The 17,733-nt window shown below is 38.8% G+C and overlaps 2 protein-coding genes across 2 annotated transcripts in view; both read left to right on the top strand.

The window, feature by feature from the left end:
* LOC306853651 (sequestosome-1-like) overlaps positions 1–17,733 on the top strand; it is a 117,831-nt gene that overhangs the window by 86,202 nt on the left and 13,896 nt on the right. The gene's annotated exons all lie outside the window — the stretch shown is intronic.
* Positions 1,752–3,982, top strand: LOC306852866 (E3 ubiquitin-protein ligase TRIM35-like; the record flags this gene model as incomplete). The annotated part of the gene is made up of 6 exons (XM_079389986.1): positions 1,752–2,138; positions 2,378–2,473; positions 2,564–2,794; positions 2,943–2,965; positions 3,048–3,166; positions 3,438–3,982. 6 exons carry the CDS (start codon positions 1,752–1,754, stop codon positions 3,980–3,982), a joined length of 1,401 nt encoding a protein of 466 aa, XP_079246112.1.

Below are 17,733 nucleotides of genomic sequence, written 5' to 3'. Positions count from 1 at the left end.
TGCATACACAATCTGCCCTAATTCACTGCTATCCATCAAAGGCCCTCTTAACAGTAAAACAGATCTGTGCATGCAATAATTTCTTCTGGAATCAAAACCCCTTTCTTTTCTTTTGGTTCTTTAAATTTGGAAGAGCAATTTTTAAGAGTTCTTACCACAAAGGGCCAACTGGCAAACAACACAAACCAATTATATAAGCATAAACTGCTTACCTGTGGCCACTTAATTTGTGTTGTTCGTCAGCAAGCTTAACGCGGTCTTTCACCCTCTGCTCCTTTCCATCCTTTTTGTGACGCCAAATGTGGTGGTTTCCCTTCTCTATGAAGAATCCCTCTCAGAGCCTTGTGGGGGTTTGATGCCAGAAAATAGACTTTATTAAATGAGAATAAAGCCAAGAAGGTTTCTTCAGAAAAGTCCTGCTAAACGTTCTCTGAGTTATCGTTTTTCTTCTAGGCGTGTTCAGAACATTTCATACATGTGCATTTTTCCTTTTTTGGCAATATTCCTTATACATACTGTATGTTCTTTCCCTAGAGAGAAGGGGCTCCTAGACGTGTTTAAGGAAAGAAGCCTTCTTTGTATTTCCACATATGTTTTCCATCATAAGGGTCTGAACACGCCATCCATGCGAGCCTTTAACACACAGGCATATGCTTATATTGGAAATATAACTTAATACACAAGTGGTTAAATTCACATTAAGTATACTTGATTAATTCATATTTTGACTAATAAAAATCTTCTACAACATCAGCTCCATAATTAAAACAACGTTTCATTGTGATCGTAGAAAAGCAACAATAAAAGAAGACATGGACGGAAGATTATTCACTTTGAAAAATGCTGTAAATCAAAACATTTCAAGCTATTGATTAACAAGCTGAAAATTATCACTCATTTTAAAACGGATTTTAATTTTATGTTGGGAGGTCATTATGAGAAAACATTCTAAATGTACTTTATTTCATTTAAAGTCTGCATATTCCTGTGATTAATTGCCAAATTATTTCATAATTGCAGCATTAAACCATAATTAGATGGCTGTCATCATGATACACCTGATTATGGAGCATTAGTTAAAATAACTTTATTTTATGTGGACTCAAGTCTGTCCAATGTTCATTAAACTAAAAGACTCAACATCAGATGTGTGTGCCATGTACTCAGATATAGTTTCAAAGATAATGTTGCATAGTGTCAAAGATATGGATGTGGATACATAATAGGGCGCTAAAACATCTTTCATGTTTGATTTTTCAGGTGCAGCGGCACTGGTTTTATCAAGACACCAACCGAAGGCGACTAATTACCAGTAGAGACCAACAGACACCATTACAGTATCCATTAAAACCAGTAAAACCATTACAAATTCTGTAAAGGTTTCTATTGGGGTTTTTCAGCAAGGTAGTTTGATTCTCAGTTTATTTAGTCCGGTGGATGATATCACAAATAAAGTGAAACTACATTCAGTCTCTGTTCAGAAGCTCAATAAACCATCAGAAACTCCACCCTTCTTTACCTTTAACCTTTACCCTACCAGGAAGTGAGTATCTTATGATTTTTCTTTTACATATCATACTGGACGCTAAAGAGTGAGTGTTGTGGAGATCAGAGGAAGACACTATAAATGAGGATTTTGGAAAAGTGAATTGAACAGAATAGGTTTGATTTTGATTGTAATTGTTATTCACTTTTCAAAGTAAAGTTCAGAAAGTGAAAGTAAATTGTAGATCGTTGCAGAAGAAGAGGAAATGGATTCAAAATCTGTGGAAGAGCTTTCTTGTCCCGTGTGCTGTGAAATCTTCAAGGATCCTGTTATTCTGTCCTGTAGTCACAGTATTTGTAAAGAGTGTCTTCAACAGTTCTGGAAGACCAAGAAAACTCAGGAGTGTCCCGTCTGCAGAAGAAGATCCTCAAGAGCAGAGCCTCCACGTAATCTAGCTTTAAAAAACTTGTGTGATTCACTGATAAAAGAGAGACATTCATCAGGATCTGAGGAGATCTGCAGTTTACACAGTGAGAAACTCAAACTCTTCTGTCTGGAGGACAAACAGCCGGCGTGTGTCGTGTGCAGAGACTCAGAGAAACATGTCAATCACAGATTCAGACCCATCAGAGAAGTGCTTTCATCTCACAAGGTATGATCAGAAAATGTCTGTCATTGCATATGCTAAGCAGTGCTTTGCTAGTAATATATATATATGTTTATCCTTTACAAGTTAAATAATTAAAAAATATACGTCCTGCAAATTTTAGGCACAAATGGGCCTACCTCATGAGAATGACCATACGACATACAATTGAGACTAGCTATGAAAACTTCCAAACATGATAAAGCTCTTAGCTTAGTTTCACAGATTTTCATCTTAACTTGTAGGAGGAGCTGAATACAGCACTGACATCTTTACAAAACAAGCTCAAACATGCAGAAAAAACAAGAGCAGTGTGTGATAAAACAGTGCAACACATCAAGGTGAGGATACAGAGTAAAGAGTTGATGATGGACATTAGTGGAGTGAGTGTTAAAGCAGAGCTGACTGAAGTGAATGTGACGTGATTTCAGTCTCAAGCTGAGCACACAGAGCGTCAGATTAAAGAGGAGTTTGAGAAGATTCATCAGTTTCTCAGAGATGAAGAAGAAGCTACAATCACTGCACTGAGAGAGGAAGAGGAGCAGAAGCAGCAGATGATGAAGGAGAAGCTGGAGGAGATGAACAGACACATCTCAGCTCTTTCTCACACAATCAAAGACACGGAGGAGAGGATGAAAGCCAGCGACGTCTGCTTTCTGAAGGTGACGACTGAATTCAGCTTCATTGTTTCTGCACAAAACAACTTACCAATTACCTAGAGATAATGATTAACAATGAGAAAATGAACTGTTATGATTAAGTAAAGTCTTATAAGTTATTAAAATGTTTTTCAAACTCTGTATTTTCCAGGAGTTTAGAATCACGATGGAAAGGTAAGTTGAGCTGCTGGTGTTTCTTCTCTCAGTGGATCTGAACTCAAATCCTCTGCAGTTCTGATCCTGAATGTTCTTCCAGAGTCCAGATCTCCCAGCCAGATCCACAGATGAGTTCAGGAGCTTTGATTCATGTGCCACATTACTTGAGTAACCTGCGGTTCAGAGTCTGGAAGAAGATGCAGGAGACTCTCAAACACAGTGAGCCTAATAAATCTGACATCAGTACAAAATATGAAATAGTTAAGAAACAAAGACAGACAGACCAACATTTGATAAAAATACATCTAAAAATCACTTTAAGTACTATGAAGTTGAAGTGAATCTGAACTGTATTTCATCAGATCATACAGCAAACTCATAATGACTACAAAACACAGTCTGTTCCTCATGGTGTATGTTTATGTATTAGGTTAATTTTTCTAATATACATCATATTTTATCCTCTAATCTGATTTGATTCTCTTTGCAGCTCCATTGACTCTAGATCCAAACACAGCAGCTCGTTGGCTCACACTCTCTGCTGATCTGACCAGTGTGTCGTTCAGTGATGTACGTCAAAATCTTCCTGATAATCCAGAGAGGTTTGATGAGTATGCATGTGTTCTGGGTTCTGAGGGATTTAACTCAGGAGCACACTGCTGGGATGTGGAGGTTGGAGACAATACATACTGGATTGTTGGAATAACCACAGCATCAAACCAAAGGAAGGGAGAGGTTTTCTTTAAGACTAATGTCTGGTATGTGCGGTACAAGAACAGCAAATACTACTCAAAATCCCCAGATCAACCCCCGACTCTCTTGACAGTTAAAGAGAAGCTGCAGCGTGTGAGAGTTCAGCTGGACTGTGACAGAGGAAAGGTGTCGTTCTCTGATCCTCTAACTACCATCTGTCTGTGTTCATTCACAACAACCTTCACAGAGACGGTCTTTCCATTCTTAGATAATCGCTGCACAGCTTCCCCTCTGAGGATCTTACCAGTTAAACTGATTGTAACAACAGAAAATCACAATTAAATCTCATTCTGCTTTTAGATCAGTTAAAGTACAAGAATTTGTTGTTTTCATTGTTTTGCATTTTATGGATCAATAACACTGTAATCAAAGGAAAAGGGTCTCGTTCATAAATAAAAAATCTACTCAAACTGTTGTTCAAGCTACTCTAAAACATTTTTTTTACATTTCTTATGGATATTCTGTATTAGGGGAACTAATGGATATTAAACAATACATATCTGAATATATGAAATTATGTTTTTAAAGTTTTTAAGGTAAAAAAAACCCAAACAGAAGAAGCAACAGATTTTTTTTATTGTATTATCGAAAAAGAAAAAAATGTAGGACAGGTCTTGGTTCTATTCATCTGTTACTAACTGGATTTTGATTGATTTTTGTATTTGATAAAGATTACTATATAGATTGTGTTGTATATTTTGTAATGTTGTAAGTGTTGTGTTTTGTAGGTCTAGACATTTTAAAGATGCTTCACTATTGTGTAAGGCCCATCCACAAACAATTATGAATATAAAATAAGTTATTGATTAATCTTCATGCTTAAAAAATGGTACAATTAAATTTCATATACACGCTAAGAATAGTTTGAATATCAACTAAGTCAAGTAACTAGCTTATTTCATATTTTAGCTTGTCATCAATTTGACAAATGTTTTAATTTGTCACTTCTGACATGCCTGATCAGAAATTTGAATATGAATATACAGGTCCAAGATCCCAATCAAATGGGATCACAATCACCATTATGGTGACTTCAAAACAATTACAGTAGTAAACAAGTACATTTCTGACAGTGGCACTGTTAAAGATGTTAGCATCATTCTGCTGTTCATTCAGTCATTTGTAATAAAATGACCCAGCATGCATTGATTTCACAGTACATTTCTGACTACAATTTTTAAAACAATCTTTACAGTTCCATTCCATGACAGTTGAACATAAAATAAATAAAATAGCAACTTAAAGTTGCTATTGGTGGTCAGTTTGTGTCAATCTACATTTTTGACATTTGTTTTCCACTTTTGATGTAATTTCAAGTGAGAAATCGATATTGTAGCAATTAAGCATTTGCTTAGTTATCACCAAAGGTCTGTTTTGTTGTAGATCATTAAACCTTTATGCTGTCTTTATGCAGTTTATCCGAAATCATGTGAGGTGCTTTTGTGTGCAAACGTTGCTTGCAAAATCATTGCCTTATAGAGCAGCTAGCTTTCAGACACAGCCAGTATTTCCTGGAGGCCTACACATCGTTGAACTTTTACTAATCAACCTCCTGTAGATCTAAACATTCCCTGTATTCATCTATGGTCACCATGTTTTTGTCCAGTAAGACATGTTCCTGGATCAACATTACTGTCCAAAAATATAGACTTAACCCCGTCCCTACCCCTACCCATAATTTATTTCTAAAATCAGAGGGAAATGTAGAAATTGTGCATCAGTGTGCTCTGGGTACCAAAAATATCAAAACCTAGCATTGGTGGAAGGATGAGTGCAGGTCAGCGCAGGGAACTGATTCCCATAATGCATACCTTTTTGGAATTCATTATAATCAGATTTAATAGAAACAGGTCTGGAGTTAACCTAGTAAATACTGTCTCATCAATAAAGTTAAAGAAGTTACTTATAAAGTCATTCATTTGATCGCAAATTCACAAATTTGGCAGGAAGACTACATACGTCTTTTGTAACTTTAAGAATCCATAAAACACTTATTTTATGAATGTGTATCTACCCAAATGTTTTGGACTGATATTGATTTAAATTTACAACATGGTAAAGATATAGTTTTGATAAGAGTTTGGAGCAAAATTTGGTAATTGTTTTATAATTATATATGGGAAATACCATATACACAAACAAAAATGGACTAATAATAAACCTAACATTAATTTTTTTTTAAATTGAACTCAAGCATTACATCGAAGCCTTAAAAGATCTAAGAAATAAAAAAGCAAAAAGGGTGTATAGAATTTTTGGATCCTTTTCTATTGGAAATGTCTTGTTATTCCCTACATTCATTCATTCTCTTTCTTTCTTTCCTTTGATGCTATTATGAATGTAATTGATAATAGATGAATATACTCTGATCCTCTATATATGTATTTTATTTTACTGTTCTTGTTATGCAATACAAAAAAAAATTATAATATGTGCACAGTTGCTCACTCTTCTGTGTAAAATATATTTTTGTAATCTGCAGTGAATAATGCATCAAACACAGACAAACATGGCTTTTTTCAATATTGAAAGGCTTTGGTCTTTACTGATCATCAAGTACAGCTGTGAGGCTTGACATTGTGGTGGTTTCCCTTCTCTATGAAGAATCCCTCTCAGAGCCTTGTGGGGTTTTGATGCCAGAAAATAGACTTTATTAAACGAGAATAAAGCCGAGAAGTTTTCTGCAGAAAAGTCCTGCTAAACGTTCTCTGAGTTTCTCTTTATATAGTTTTTCTTCTAGGCGTGTTCAGAACATTTCATACCTGTGCATTTTTCCTTTTTTGGCAATATTCCTTATACATATGTTCTTTCCCTAGAGAGAAGGGGCTCCTAGACGTGTTTAAGGAAAGAAGCCTTCTTTGTATTTCCACATATGTTTTCCATCATAAGGGTCTGAACACGCCATCCATGCGAGCCTTTAACACACAGGCATATGCTTATATTGGAAATATAACTTAATACACAAGTGGTTAAATTCACATTAATTATACTTGATTATTTCATATTCTGACTAATAAAAATCTTCTACATATTCCCCCTTTGAGACTTATTAAGTCTCACATTTGCTTATGTTCACCCAGAATGCTACATCATAATTCAGCCTCATCAGTTAACATTACCTAGCAGCTAAATAAGTCACACAGTCTTATTACCAATGACTAGATTATGCAGCAGCATTCTGGTGTAGCAACAGGACCAAACCTCTCCCCCCACACTTGACTAGGAAGGAGTAAAAGATCCCATCTCCGTAACCCCTTATCTAATATAAAACAATGTTAAAAGCATAAGCATGTAATTGGTTCAGCACTTGCCTATGGGTGTCATAGTTATGTATAAAAGACAATAGAATTAAACATCAAAACATAAAAGTTGTAACAGCACAAAAAATAACATAGTTGATCTTCAGCCCAGACACTTTGCGCATCGTAGAGGGCCACCCTTGGGCAGAGGTTAGGCTAGCACTTACACCCAGGGTATGGTTCATCTTTACACCTCTTCTATGTCCTCATTGGAGTAACTGGAACTATCATCCAAATTTTGCTCATTTAAGTTTAGTTTGTTTAGTCATCCGTCATAATATTCATCTAGCTTCTTTTCTGTAATCATTTGACTATATTTGGGACTTTTATCACTTCCATTTGCTTAACAGTAGCATTAACGATTAATGTTCGTAATATGGGTAATATACACAACAAAATAATAATCCTCCTATGTATATGGCAACTTCTAAAAACATTCCCAGTTTAGCAAACCATGCTCCCATCAATCTTCCATCTTCACCAGGGTTACTCTTTGCGAGTCGTTGCAATGGTCTTTCCCTCGTTGGCAAGGGAGGGTCGTTACTAGCACGCCCTTCATCCCTCACTTCTTGCTGTGTGGGATTGTTGAAGCTGGTTGTCGTATTTTAAGGTCAGAGATGTGGACCCAGGTATCACTTTCCAACCATTTTGCTGATCAATGCAAGATTCTCCCTCCAGGCCATTACTGTACTCACTGGTTCTTAATGTTGGAGCAAACCATTCCCTGGTCTTGATAGAACTGCTGTAACCTGTAAATAGAAACCTTCACACTTTTTGTTAGTGATTTAACTTTCAGAAAGACAATATTTTACCCTTTTGAGACAGAATCAGCTCCATCATGATGTGCTGAAAAGTGAAAGTGGAAAGAAAGTTAGTTCTGGGGTGGACAGAGCAAGCTTGCTTGCTTTGCCTTCCCATGTTATGCGCTGCGCAAGTGTGGCACTGTTTTCCTTTCTGCTACAACAATAACCTAGGTATTGACCAGGAAACTTAGCCATATTCATCCATGGTCATTATTTTACTGGGCATTTTTTGCCCTGTGGGCCCATATATTAGAATTTGCATACAGCTGTTTTGGCAAAATAATTGATTTGCCTCAGTGTCTCGTCAGACACCTTCTTTCACTCCACGACACCATTATTCATACTTTTTTCACACTCTTTTACACTCCCCTTTTGGTCAAAAACATTTTGTTTTGAGAGTTCAGCTGATTGTCAAATGAATGGTTTTAGATTGCCACAGATTTCGAATATGATAACATGACTTTTCTTGTTAGACTTTACTGAGTATAGACCTGGCAGCATCCTACACAGTGTCTAAATGTTACATGCAACTGGACAACGTCCGTCACCATAAAGATTAATTTAATACCGCAGTATAAACTTCTTTTTGTTTGTCCTCTAACAAAATCTAATAGATTAATTGGTTTAGTATAATTGTTTTAGGCATTGTGCAATTGATAGAATCAATTGTAATTTTTAAAATGTCCCTTGTTTGTGTAAGTTAAATTTTAGTCATATATTTTTATTATTGGTCATGAGCTACTTTGAGAAGAGGATTGGATATCTCATAATTTAGGATCCATTGCCAATTTTCTATCTTGTCACTCTCAGCGATGACAGCATTTGTGATTTCATGATTTTGGACCATTGGAGTTAAATTTATTTACTATTATTATTTTATTCAAACTAGCCCTTGTCCATAATTATTAAACAAAATGGAGTGACCAATATTTTTATTTTATCTGCCATATATTTTCAATTAGACATCTTGTTTACTCTTTTTTTTTTTTGTCATTCTTTCCCTCAAAGAGTTCAGCATTGTTGTCAATAATTCAGTTGTGCATTTTCCCCTAGTTGGTTAATAAAATTAACCCTCACTATGCCAAATCCATCTGATTGGTGAGTCAAGCACCGACGTCTGTCTGTCTATCATAAGACCTTCTAAATTTGCCTTTTAGAATTTGATTGAATAAATGTGTCGAATGTTTAATCCCTTGTTGGATTCTGGTATAAGTATAATGTTTACCAGCATATGTAAATGCAAATAAATATCTACTCTCTTCTGCTTGTGGAACACTGAAGTAGGCCAAACAGAGATCAATTGATCAATTACTGTAAAGTATTTTGCATCAGGAGGGACATTCGTCAGTAACGTGTGCGGGTTTGGTACCTCAGCTGGCATATCTTCTACGATTTCATTGATTGTTCGTACGTCATGCACAAGACGCCACCTGTTGTTGTCTGCTTTAATCACAGGCATAATTGGAGTGTTACAATAACTAGTTGTTTCTATTAATACTTCTGCCTTCACTAACCCTACAATAGTGTTTTTTATACCTGCTTCAGCATCAGGACGCAAAGGGTATTGCAATTTTCTGGGCAGACGTGCATCTGGCTTAAGTTGTACTCTCAGTGGGTTTGCTGATTTTATTAATCCTATATCTGAGTCATGTTGAGACCATAGTTCAGTTGGTACCTGCTGCTCTACTTCCTTAAATAGTTCAGTGTCAGGAGTGTCTATTTATTCGGATGTGGCAGTCATCTGCATCAGTTTCTTTTGACTAATAACCACTACCTGAGGAATTCCCATCAAACTAGTTGCACAAAAGTTTGATGTGATTTTTGTCAGCTGAGTGAAATATTAACGGCTGTTCTGTTGGTTCCCATGTGCTTTGTTCTGCTTATTTCATCATTGGTCCTAAATCTTTTGCTTCCCAATTATTTCCTACATATACTGCAATATGTGGGACAGAATCAGTTACATTGAACCATTTTTTCACAAATTCACAATCTGGCATATTTATAGCTGCTCCCTGTTTACCTATTATTATGTACTGTGAGACTATTTCAATTTGTTGTCCTATTGTTTCTTCCTGCCATTTTTGTTCTACTTTTTCATCTCTTTCGGGATCAAACATCACTGTGCAATGAAATTCTGATTTTGGTATCTGTGCTTCTGGTAACTGAGCTTCAATAAACTTTCCCCATTTATTGACTGTTTGCCTCACATCTTGTTCTATTTGTCCTATCCAATAAACATTTGCTTTTGGCTCTACAACCATCATCTGAGTTTCTACTTCAATTGTGTCTATATAGACTCCTTCTGGAGAACACCAAATTTGTAGCCCCAATTTACATAATGCATCTCTCCCTTACAAATTAACAGGAGTCTGATTTGACACGAGAATGGGCATTGCTATGCTTTTATTTTTGGTTTGTAGACACACTGGAGTTGTCATTGGAATTAGCTTTATTTTTTCCTGAGAATCCTAGTGTCTTTGCGAATTTTCCAGACAAGGGGAGATGTGAGGCATAATTTGTATTTACACACGTATAAACAGCTCCTGTGTCCAACATAACTGGTGTGTCTTTTCCCTCTATCTTAATTTGCAGAATAGGCTCTTGATCAGCTTTAGTTGTTAAATTAGAAGCTGACTTTCCCCTGTAGGATTCTCTGGGCACCCCTAATAGCCTTGATTTGGACCTCCCCAAGGGTTTACTGGGCCCTGTAATAGACCACGGGTGTGCTGTTGCCAACTCTCCCCCCTTCCACCCCGAGGTGACTGTTGCCATGGATTGGTAGGACAATCAATTCTGTTATGTCCGAATTGTTCACATCCCCAGCACACTCCTGGAGGACCAGTATACAGCTTGCCTCTTCCTCTCTGTCCTCTTTGTACTGGTTTTCTTTTCCATCCCATTGTCTCTGGTTGTTGAATATAGACATTAATGATGGGTAGAGGAATGTGGTGTGTATTTGGAGGGACCATTGCAGGTGGGCTCGTCTGAATAGCTGCTTGAGGAGTATTTATTAGAGACATCAATGACATTTGTTCTGATTAATCTGTTTTTTTTTATTGGAGCTTTAAATTTTTGTTTTTTTCTCGTTCTTTTTTGTCAGTTCTTCTATTTGTAACTGAGTTAATTTTCTCTGTAGCTCTTTCTCTTGGGTCTTGAGCCTCTGTTTATTTTTTCTATGCTGCATGGGTCACATGGTCACAGAACTTTATGTGGCTGGATTTTCTGCTTCCCCCAGCTGTTCTCCCTTTAATGATTTAGGGTCTAGTCTGATCGGGTACTCTGCTTGCAATGCTTGCCACACTGCTGGACGGAATGCATCAAAAACAGTTCCATCCATGTAGTGTGAGTCCACAGCTCTGTTTAGATTGGATGCTTGAAGAATTTCTTCCATCTTTGCTCCTCTCAAAATCTTTTCTAGAAGTGCTTTAATGTCCCCCACAGCTAAAAGTTTTCCCATATTTTCTTCTTCAAACACCTTTCCAGCCCCCTCACGAATATCTGGGAGGCGAGTGACCAGCCCCTTGAGGTCCTGTGAGGCCCAGGGGACATACTGTCCCTGTGCACCCTTTATTAAAATTGGGAGTGGTGCAGCCAGTGGTCTTAGGGTCCCTTTTTCTCTGCCCTGTTCCCCTTTAGTATCAAATGATTTTTCACTTTCATTTACATCCTCACTACTGTCAAACAACTTATTATTTTTCACTTTCATTCACATCCTCACTACTGTCAAATAACTTATTTCTCCCTCTGTCTAATTTATTTGCCTCTTGTATTTTTTTTTCTTTTCTTTAATTTTCTTCTCTATGTCATCTTCCATAACTACTACTTGTGCTTCAATTTCCCTATCTTTTCTACTCATCTCTTCTAACACTTCTTCATATTCCGTTTTGTCTTCCTGGTTTGTTTTCATCATTTCTAATGCTATGCGTGCCTGTCTATTACAATCTATCAGCAAATATCCTTCACTTTCTTTTCTCAGTCACCTCTTTGGTTTCATATCTGGTTCCTTTTTTTTCTTCCAACTCTACATGTCCTTCCATCTGCATTTCTCCCAACACGTCTACCGTTCCCTTTGTAACTGATACTCTGGGGGCAGATATGGGGGTGGTTTAGAAAACAACTTTTCCTTTTTCTTTGTTTCTTTGTCTGCCTCCTTAAGCATTCTCCTTGCCTGTTTTATACTTTTTAATGCACCATTCCCTTCCTTTTTAAACATGGCTAACACTTTGTTCTCTTTTTCCCTTTTTGCTTCTCTCTTTTCTCTTTTTTTACTGATACTTTTAGTTTTATATTTTTTTAACAGTTTCCATTTCCTCACACAGTGCTACATCAAATGTCCCTTCTTTTGGCCATTTTGTCATCATATTCTTAGTTCTCTTCTGCCATTTGTTTGAGACCTTAGTTATCAATTCTTTACACAATGGATATTTTAATCCTAATAATTCCACCGGAGTGGCTGCCATACTTTTTCCTATAATCTTACAATCTGACTCTATATATATATCTTTATAGCCAATCAACGTACTATTTTTCCCACTTAATTTAACTATTTTATCCAATATTCTCCTCTTTATTTTGTGACCTGCATCTTTAAACTTAGTTTTTTATTCTCTCTGATGCATGTACACTTTCTGTATGAGTTAATAGTTTCAATTCTATTTTATAATCACTCAATATCCAAAACTACTAAAAAGAATATTTACATTTATTCTTACTTCAATTCTTTTGTCCACCCTTATAGGTTGATTTTATTTTATTTTTGTTGTTTTTATACTTTTTTTTACTTAATGCCTAGATTTCACTTCTGCTGCTTTGATCTCAGAAATGTTCTCCTTTTTTATCACACAGAGCTCTAAAATGTATAAACATATAGTCTAGATCTTTAAAAAAAAAATACACTCAGCTTCTACGTTTGAGAGCTCTTGAAATACAAGCGGACAGGGATATTCACCTGCGTAAGTTTGACCTTGAGGCTCAAGCCTTACAGTATAAGCCAGTTCCACTCCCTCGATCTAGACCTCCTTCCAGTCTTCCTGATGTGTCGCATTCTGAATTTGATGTAGGTAAATATGTAAGACTAGTACCTCCTTTTCGTGAAGCGGAGCTTGACTCTTATTTTGTCGCCTTTGAACGAGTAGCTACAAAACTGAATTGGCCAAACGACATGTGGGCACTTTTGTTACAATGCAACCTTATTGGCAAAGCTCAAGAAGTATGCTCTGCTTTGTCAATAGAGGAGTCAGTGGATTATGATATTGTGAAGGCTGCAGTTTTAAGAGCCTATGAATTGGTACCAGAGGCATACGTCAGAGATTCAGATCTTGTTCAAAGTCAGCCAGGCAAACATTTGTAGAATTTGCAAGAGATAAAAGAATGCTCTTTGAGAAGTGGTGTTTTCAAGCTTCAAGAACTTGTGTTGTTGGAGGACTTCAAGAGCTGTGTGCCAGAAAGTCTTGTTGTTCATTTAAATGAGAAAAGGATTTCCAAGCTTTCTGAAGCGGCCATTTTGGCTGACAAATTTATTCTCACCCACAGAACAGTGTTTCCATCTGTACGTTCTGTTAGCAGTTCGCTTGTAAGCGAGAGAACCATTAGGAAAGTGCAACGACTTAATGCTTAAGGTGTAGCGTTTGTTCAGTCTCTCTCTGTTCCTGATCGTCTGCAGTCTAGCAAAACCTCGTTTGATTGGATTTGATTGGATTGGATTGGATTGGATTGGATTCAATTTATTGTCATTGCACATGTAGGTACAAGGCAACGAAATGCAATAAAGAAGAAGAATACAGCACAACATGAGGAAAGAGAGGAGAAAAAAATTGTCCTCACACTACGCTCCTGAACGAGAGTGCAGTGTGGGAACAGACAAAAACCTCAGCATAGAGCACAGTCAACACAGGAACATAACTTGCATAGAAAATCCAGTTCAGACGAAACAGCCATCCGGCCTGCAGCCATTACAGCGCGAACACAGACCCGTTATCAACTGACGGGATGAAGCGACGAAGGTGTGGGATGGGGGTAGGGAGGTGTATGAGTGTGTGTATGTGTAAGTTTGTGTGAGTTCGTATGCCTTGAAATCCGTTGCGCCAGTACTCCAAACCAGTTGTCTCAGTTCGCAGGTTGTGGTGCGACATAGCAATTGCCATGAAAACGACCTTGGCCAGAGCCCAAGCGCCCGACAATAACAAGGTGTTTGATGGGGGAGGGAAGAAAGAGCATCTCCCTGCAGTATTCACAGGAGAGTTGATACCAGAAGGGTTTCAGTGGTTTCAGTGGTTTCAGTTGACTCTGTTTCAGAGCCGACCGCTCTGCCAACAGCCTCAATCATGACGGGCAGCCTTGAGAGGTTTTGGATAGCCAATCCCGTCTCCTTAATTTTCCGATAGTTTAGGGCAACACCTAATCCAAACAGCAGAAACCCAGTTATCATGATTCCGAATAAGAAGATGTCTTCAATGTCCTCCACGGAGAGAGCCACCAGACACACGACCCGCCATCTCTCCCATGCGTCCATCGTGTAGCCAGCAGCAAACGTCCCAGCAGGACATTCCGGTTCTCCAGATCCCGATCTTCTAGTCGAGAAGATGGTGTCAATTGCGTTAAGAGACCAGTTGATCAGATCCATAATTTCGGTTTTGTAAAATAGTGCAGCGAGAGTCTCTTAAGAAGGACAAGACAATATGAGAGAGCAAGCAGGGAAGTTCAGGATATGGAGGGTAGAAAAATGCGACCTCCTTCGAACAGAGCCAAACGAGAATGACTCCATTCATTATGGAAAGTGCTGTGGCCCTTTCAAATGACTCTGACTTTAAACCTGTAAATTGTAATGCTGAGAGACACTGGGTCTGCACAGTCACTAATTCTGGAGAGTGTGTTTCCTTTTTCGTCTCAGTCATACACCGGTACAGAAGTCTTAATTTGTGGTGTGGAATTAGGCTGCGTGCCCGTACCTCTACATACTATGTACATAACATCCAATCTCATTTCAGGCCCTGTCAAAATTGGTGTACGTTCACATTTGCCTGTTGAAGGTGTGAGCATGATTTTGGGAAATGACCTGGTGGCTGAAAAGGTTTTCCCATGTCCAATTGTGTCCGCTGAGCCTGATGTTGGGGCCCAAACGGATGTCTCTAAAATGTTTCCCTTTGTTTTCCCGGCGTGTGCTGTAACTGACACGAATGTGATCAAATGTATTGATGCTGCTGTAGACAGGTCACAAGTCTCAAAACGTAGGGTAGGTTACTTTTGGGAGGGTGATGTACTCATGTGTTGGTGGAACCCACGGTTTGCTGATGATGATAGTCACATGGTTTATCAGATTGTTCTGCCTTCTGGTTACCATGCTCAAGTTCTACACTTGGCCCATGAGCATGTATGTTCTGGTCATCTCGGGGTGACTAAAACCTATCAGCGCCTTATTAAACACTTCTTCTGGCCTGGTGTAAAATCTGCAGTGTCAAAATATGTTAAGTCATGTCATGCTTGTCAGTTGGCTGGAAAGCCCAACCAGATAATTCCACAGGCTCCCCTTCAGCCCATCCCAGTTATGGGAGAACCATTTGAGAGACTCTTGATTGATTGTGTGGGACCACTACCCAAGTCTAAGGCTGGCTATCAATACATTCTTACTATTATGTGTATGGCTACCCGTTATCCTGAGGCCATTCCGTTGCGTTCCATCAAGTCTAAAGCAGTAGTAAAAGAGCTCATCAAGTTCTGTTCCATTTTTGGGTTACCTAAAGTCATTCAGACAGACTAGGAATCAAATTTTACATCTCATATTTTTGAACAGATCGTACAAGAGTTAAGAGTGGAACATCGGTTATCAAGCGCATATCACCCAGAATCGCAGGGGGCCCTTGAGTGATTTCATAAAACCCTGAAGTCAATGATGCGTGCCTACTGTACAGAGAGTGGTAAGGACTGGGCAGAGGGATTATCTTTGTTATTGTTTGTTGTGAGAGGAACTAAACAGGAATCCCTAGGTTTCAGCCCAGCTGAGCTTGTGTTCGGTCACACGGTGCGAGGGCCACTGAAACTACTAAGTGAGCAGTTTCTTACTAAAAACTCTGCACCGGTGTCTACCTTTAAGTATGTGAGTTATTTTCGTGAGAAGCTTCACAAGGCTTGGGAAGTTGCTAAGGCCCATCTTGCTGGAGTTCAGGCTAAGATGACAATCCGTTATGACCAAAAAAGTGTTGTGCGCAGTTTTCAACCAGGTGACTCTGTGCTGGTACTACTCCCTGTTCCTGGATCAGTCATGCAGGCGAAGTTTTCTGGACCATATGTGATTGACAAAAGGCTGAGTGAGACAAACTATGTTATCTGTACCCCTGATCGACGTCGCAAAAGCAGGATATGTCACATAAATATGCTAAAGGCTTATGTATCAAGAGATGAGGCAAAGCCCGCTTTTCCTGTTAACCCAATATCAGTGGATGTTGTACTTAACTGCCCATATAGCCCAGAAGCCGATGGCTTAGTGGACAGAAGTGCTCAAGTCTCTTGTGGTAGATTGTCAAATTCTGCATGCTTATCCAATTTGGAGTTGTACCTCTCCTATTTGCATGATGATCAGCGTAGTAGTATTGTTGAACTGATCAAGAAATACCCGGCACTGTTCCATGATGTTCCTTCTCAAACCATGGTCATAAGTCATGACATAGATGTTGGCGAGTGCCCACCCATTAAGCAGTATCCATACCGTGTAAACCCACACAAACGACAGCTAATGAACAATGAGGTTGCTTACTTGTTGCAACATGGATTTGCTGTGCCCAGCCAAAGTCCATGGAGTTCTCCTTGCCTGCTTGTTCCCAAGTCTGATAACTCCTTGCGATTTTGTACTGACTACCGGAAAGTGAACAATGTGACAAAACCAGACTCCTTTCCTCTTCCTAGAATGGAAGACTGTATAGACAGGGTAGGTTCTTCATGTTATGTCACCAAGTTGGACCTCCTAAAAGGTTACTGGCAGGTACCTTTAACACCCCGTGCCAGCGGGATCTCTGCATTTGTTACTCCTGACAACTTCCTTAATTATACTGTTATGGCCTTCGGGATGCGAAATGCTCCTGCCACATTTCAGTGACTAATGCAGATGGTCTTGTCAGGAATACAGCAATGTGAAGTTTACCTAGATGACATTGTAATCTATTCAATGACATGGGAAGATCCTTTAAGAACCCTGGAAGCAGTGTTAAAGCGTTTGAATGAGGCTTCTTTAACATTAAACCTTGCTAAATGTGAATTTGCAAGGGCGGTTGACACATACCTTGGCAAATTAGTCGGGCAGGGCCAGGTAAGGCTTGTTGAAGCCAAGGTCTCTGCCATCATTGAGTTTCCCTCCCCCACGAACAAACGCGAGTTGCGCCGTTTTCTTGGGATGCCTGGGTACTACCGGGGGTTTTGCAAATATTTTGCCTCAGTAGTGTCCCCTCTCACAGATATTTTGACTTCAGAACGCAGGTTTGTGTGGAACCCTGAGTGTAAATCTGCTTTTCAGGCAGCTAAGGATCTTTTGTGTAATGCTCCAGTCCTGTCTACCCCTAACTTCACTCTCCCCTTCCAGCTACAAGTGGATGCTAGTGCTCAAGGAGCAGGTGCAGTGCTCCTACAGGAGGATAGTTTTGGTATTGAGCACCCAATATGCTATTTTTCTAAGAAGTTCTCAAAATGCCAGAAATACTATAGCACCATCGAGAAAGAGGCCCTTGTCTTATTGCTGGCACTGCAGCATTTTGAGGTCTACCAAGGGTCTGGCAGTGGTAGTCCCATTGTAGTTTATACAGATCACAACCCTCTGGTTTTCCTTTTGCGTATGTCAAATTCCAACCAGCGGTTAATGAGGTGGTCCCTCATTGTTCAAGAGTTCAATCTGGACATACGATATAAAAAGGGGACAGCAAATATAGTGGCAGATGCGTTGTCTCGA

This window comes from Barbus barbus (genome assembly GCF_936440315.1).
Source record: "Barbus barbus genome assembly, chromosome: 33".
Lineage (NCBI taxonomy): Eukaryota > Metazoa > Chordata > Actinopteri > Cypriniformes > Cyprinidae > Barbus > Barbus barbus.
Note: the sequence above shows the minus strand (reverse complement) of the source record. Positions and strands in the feature narration are given on the sequence as shown.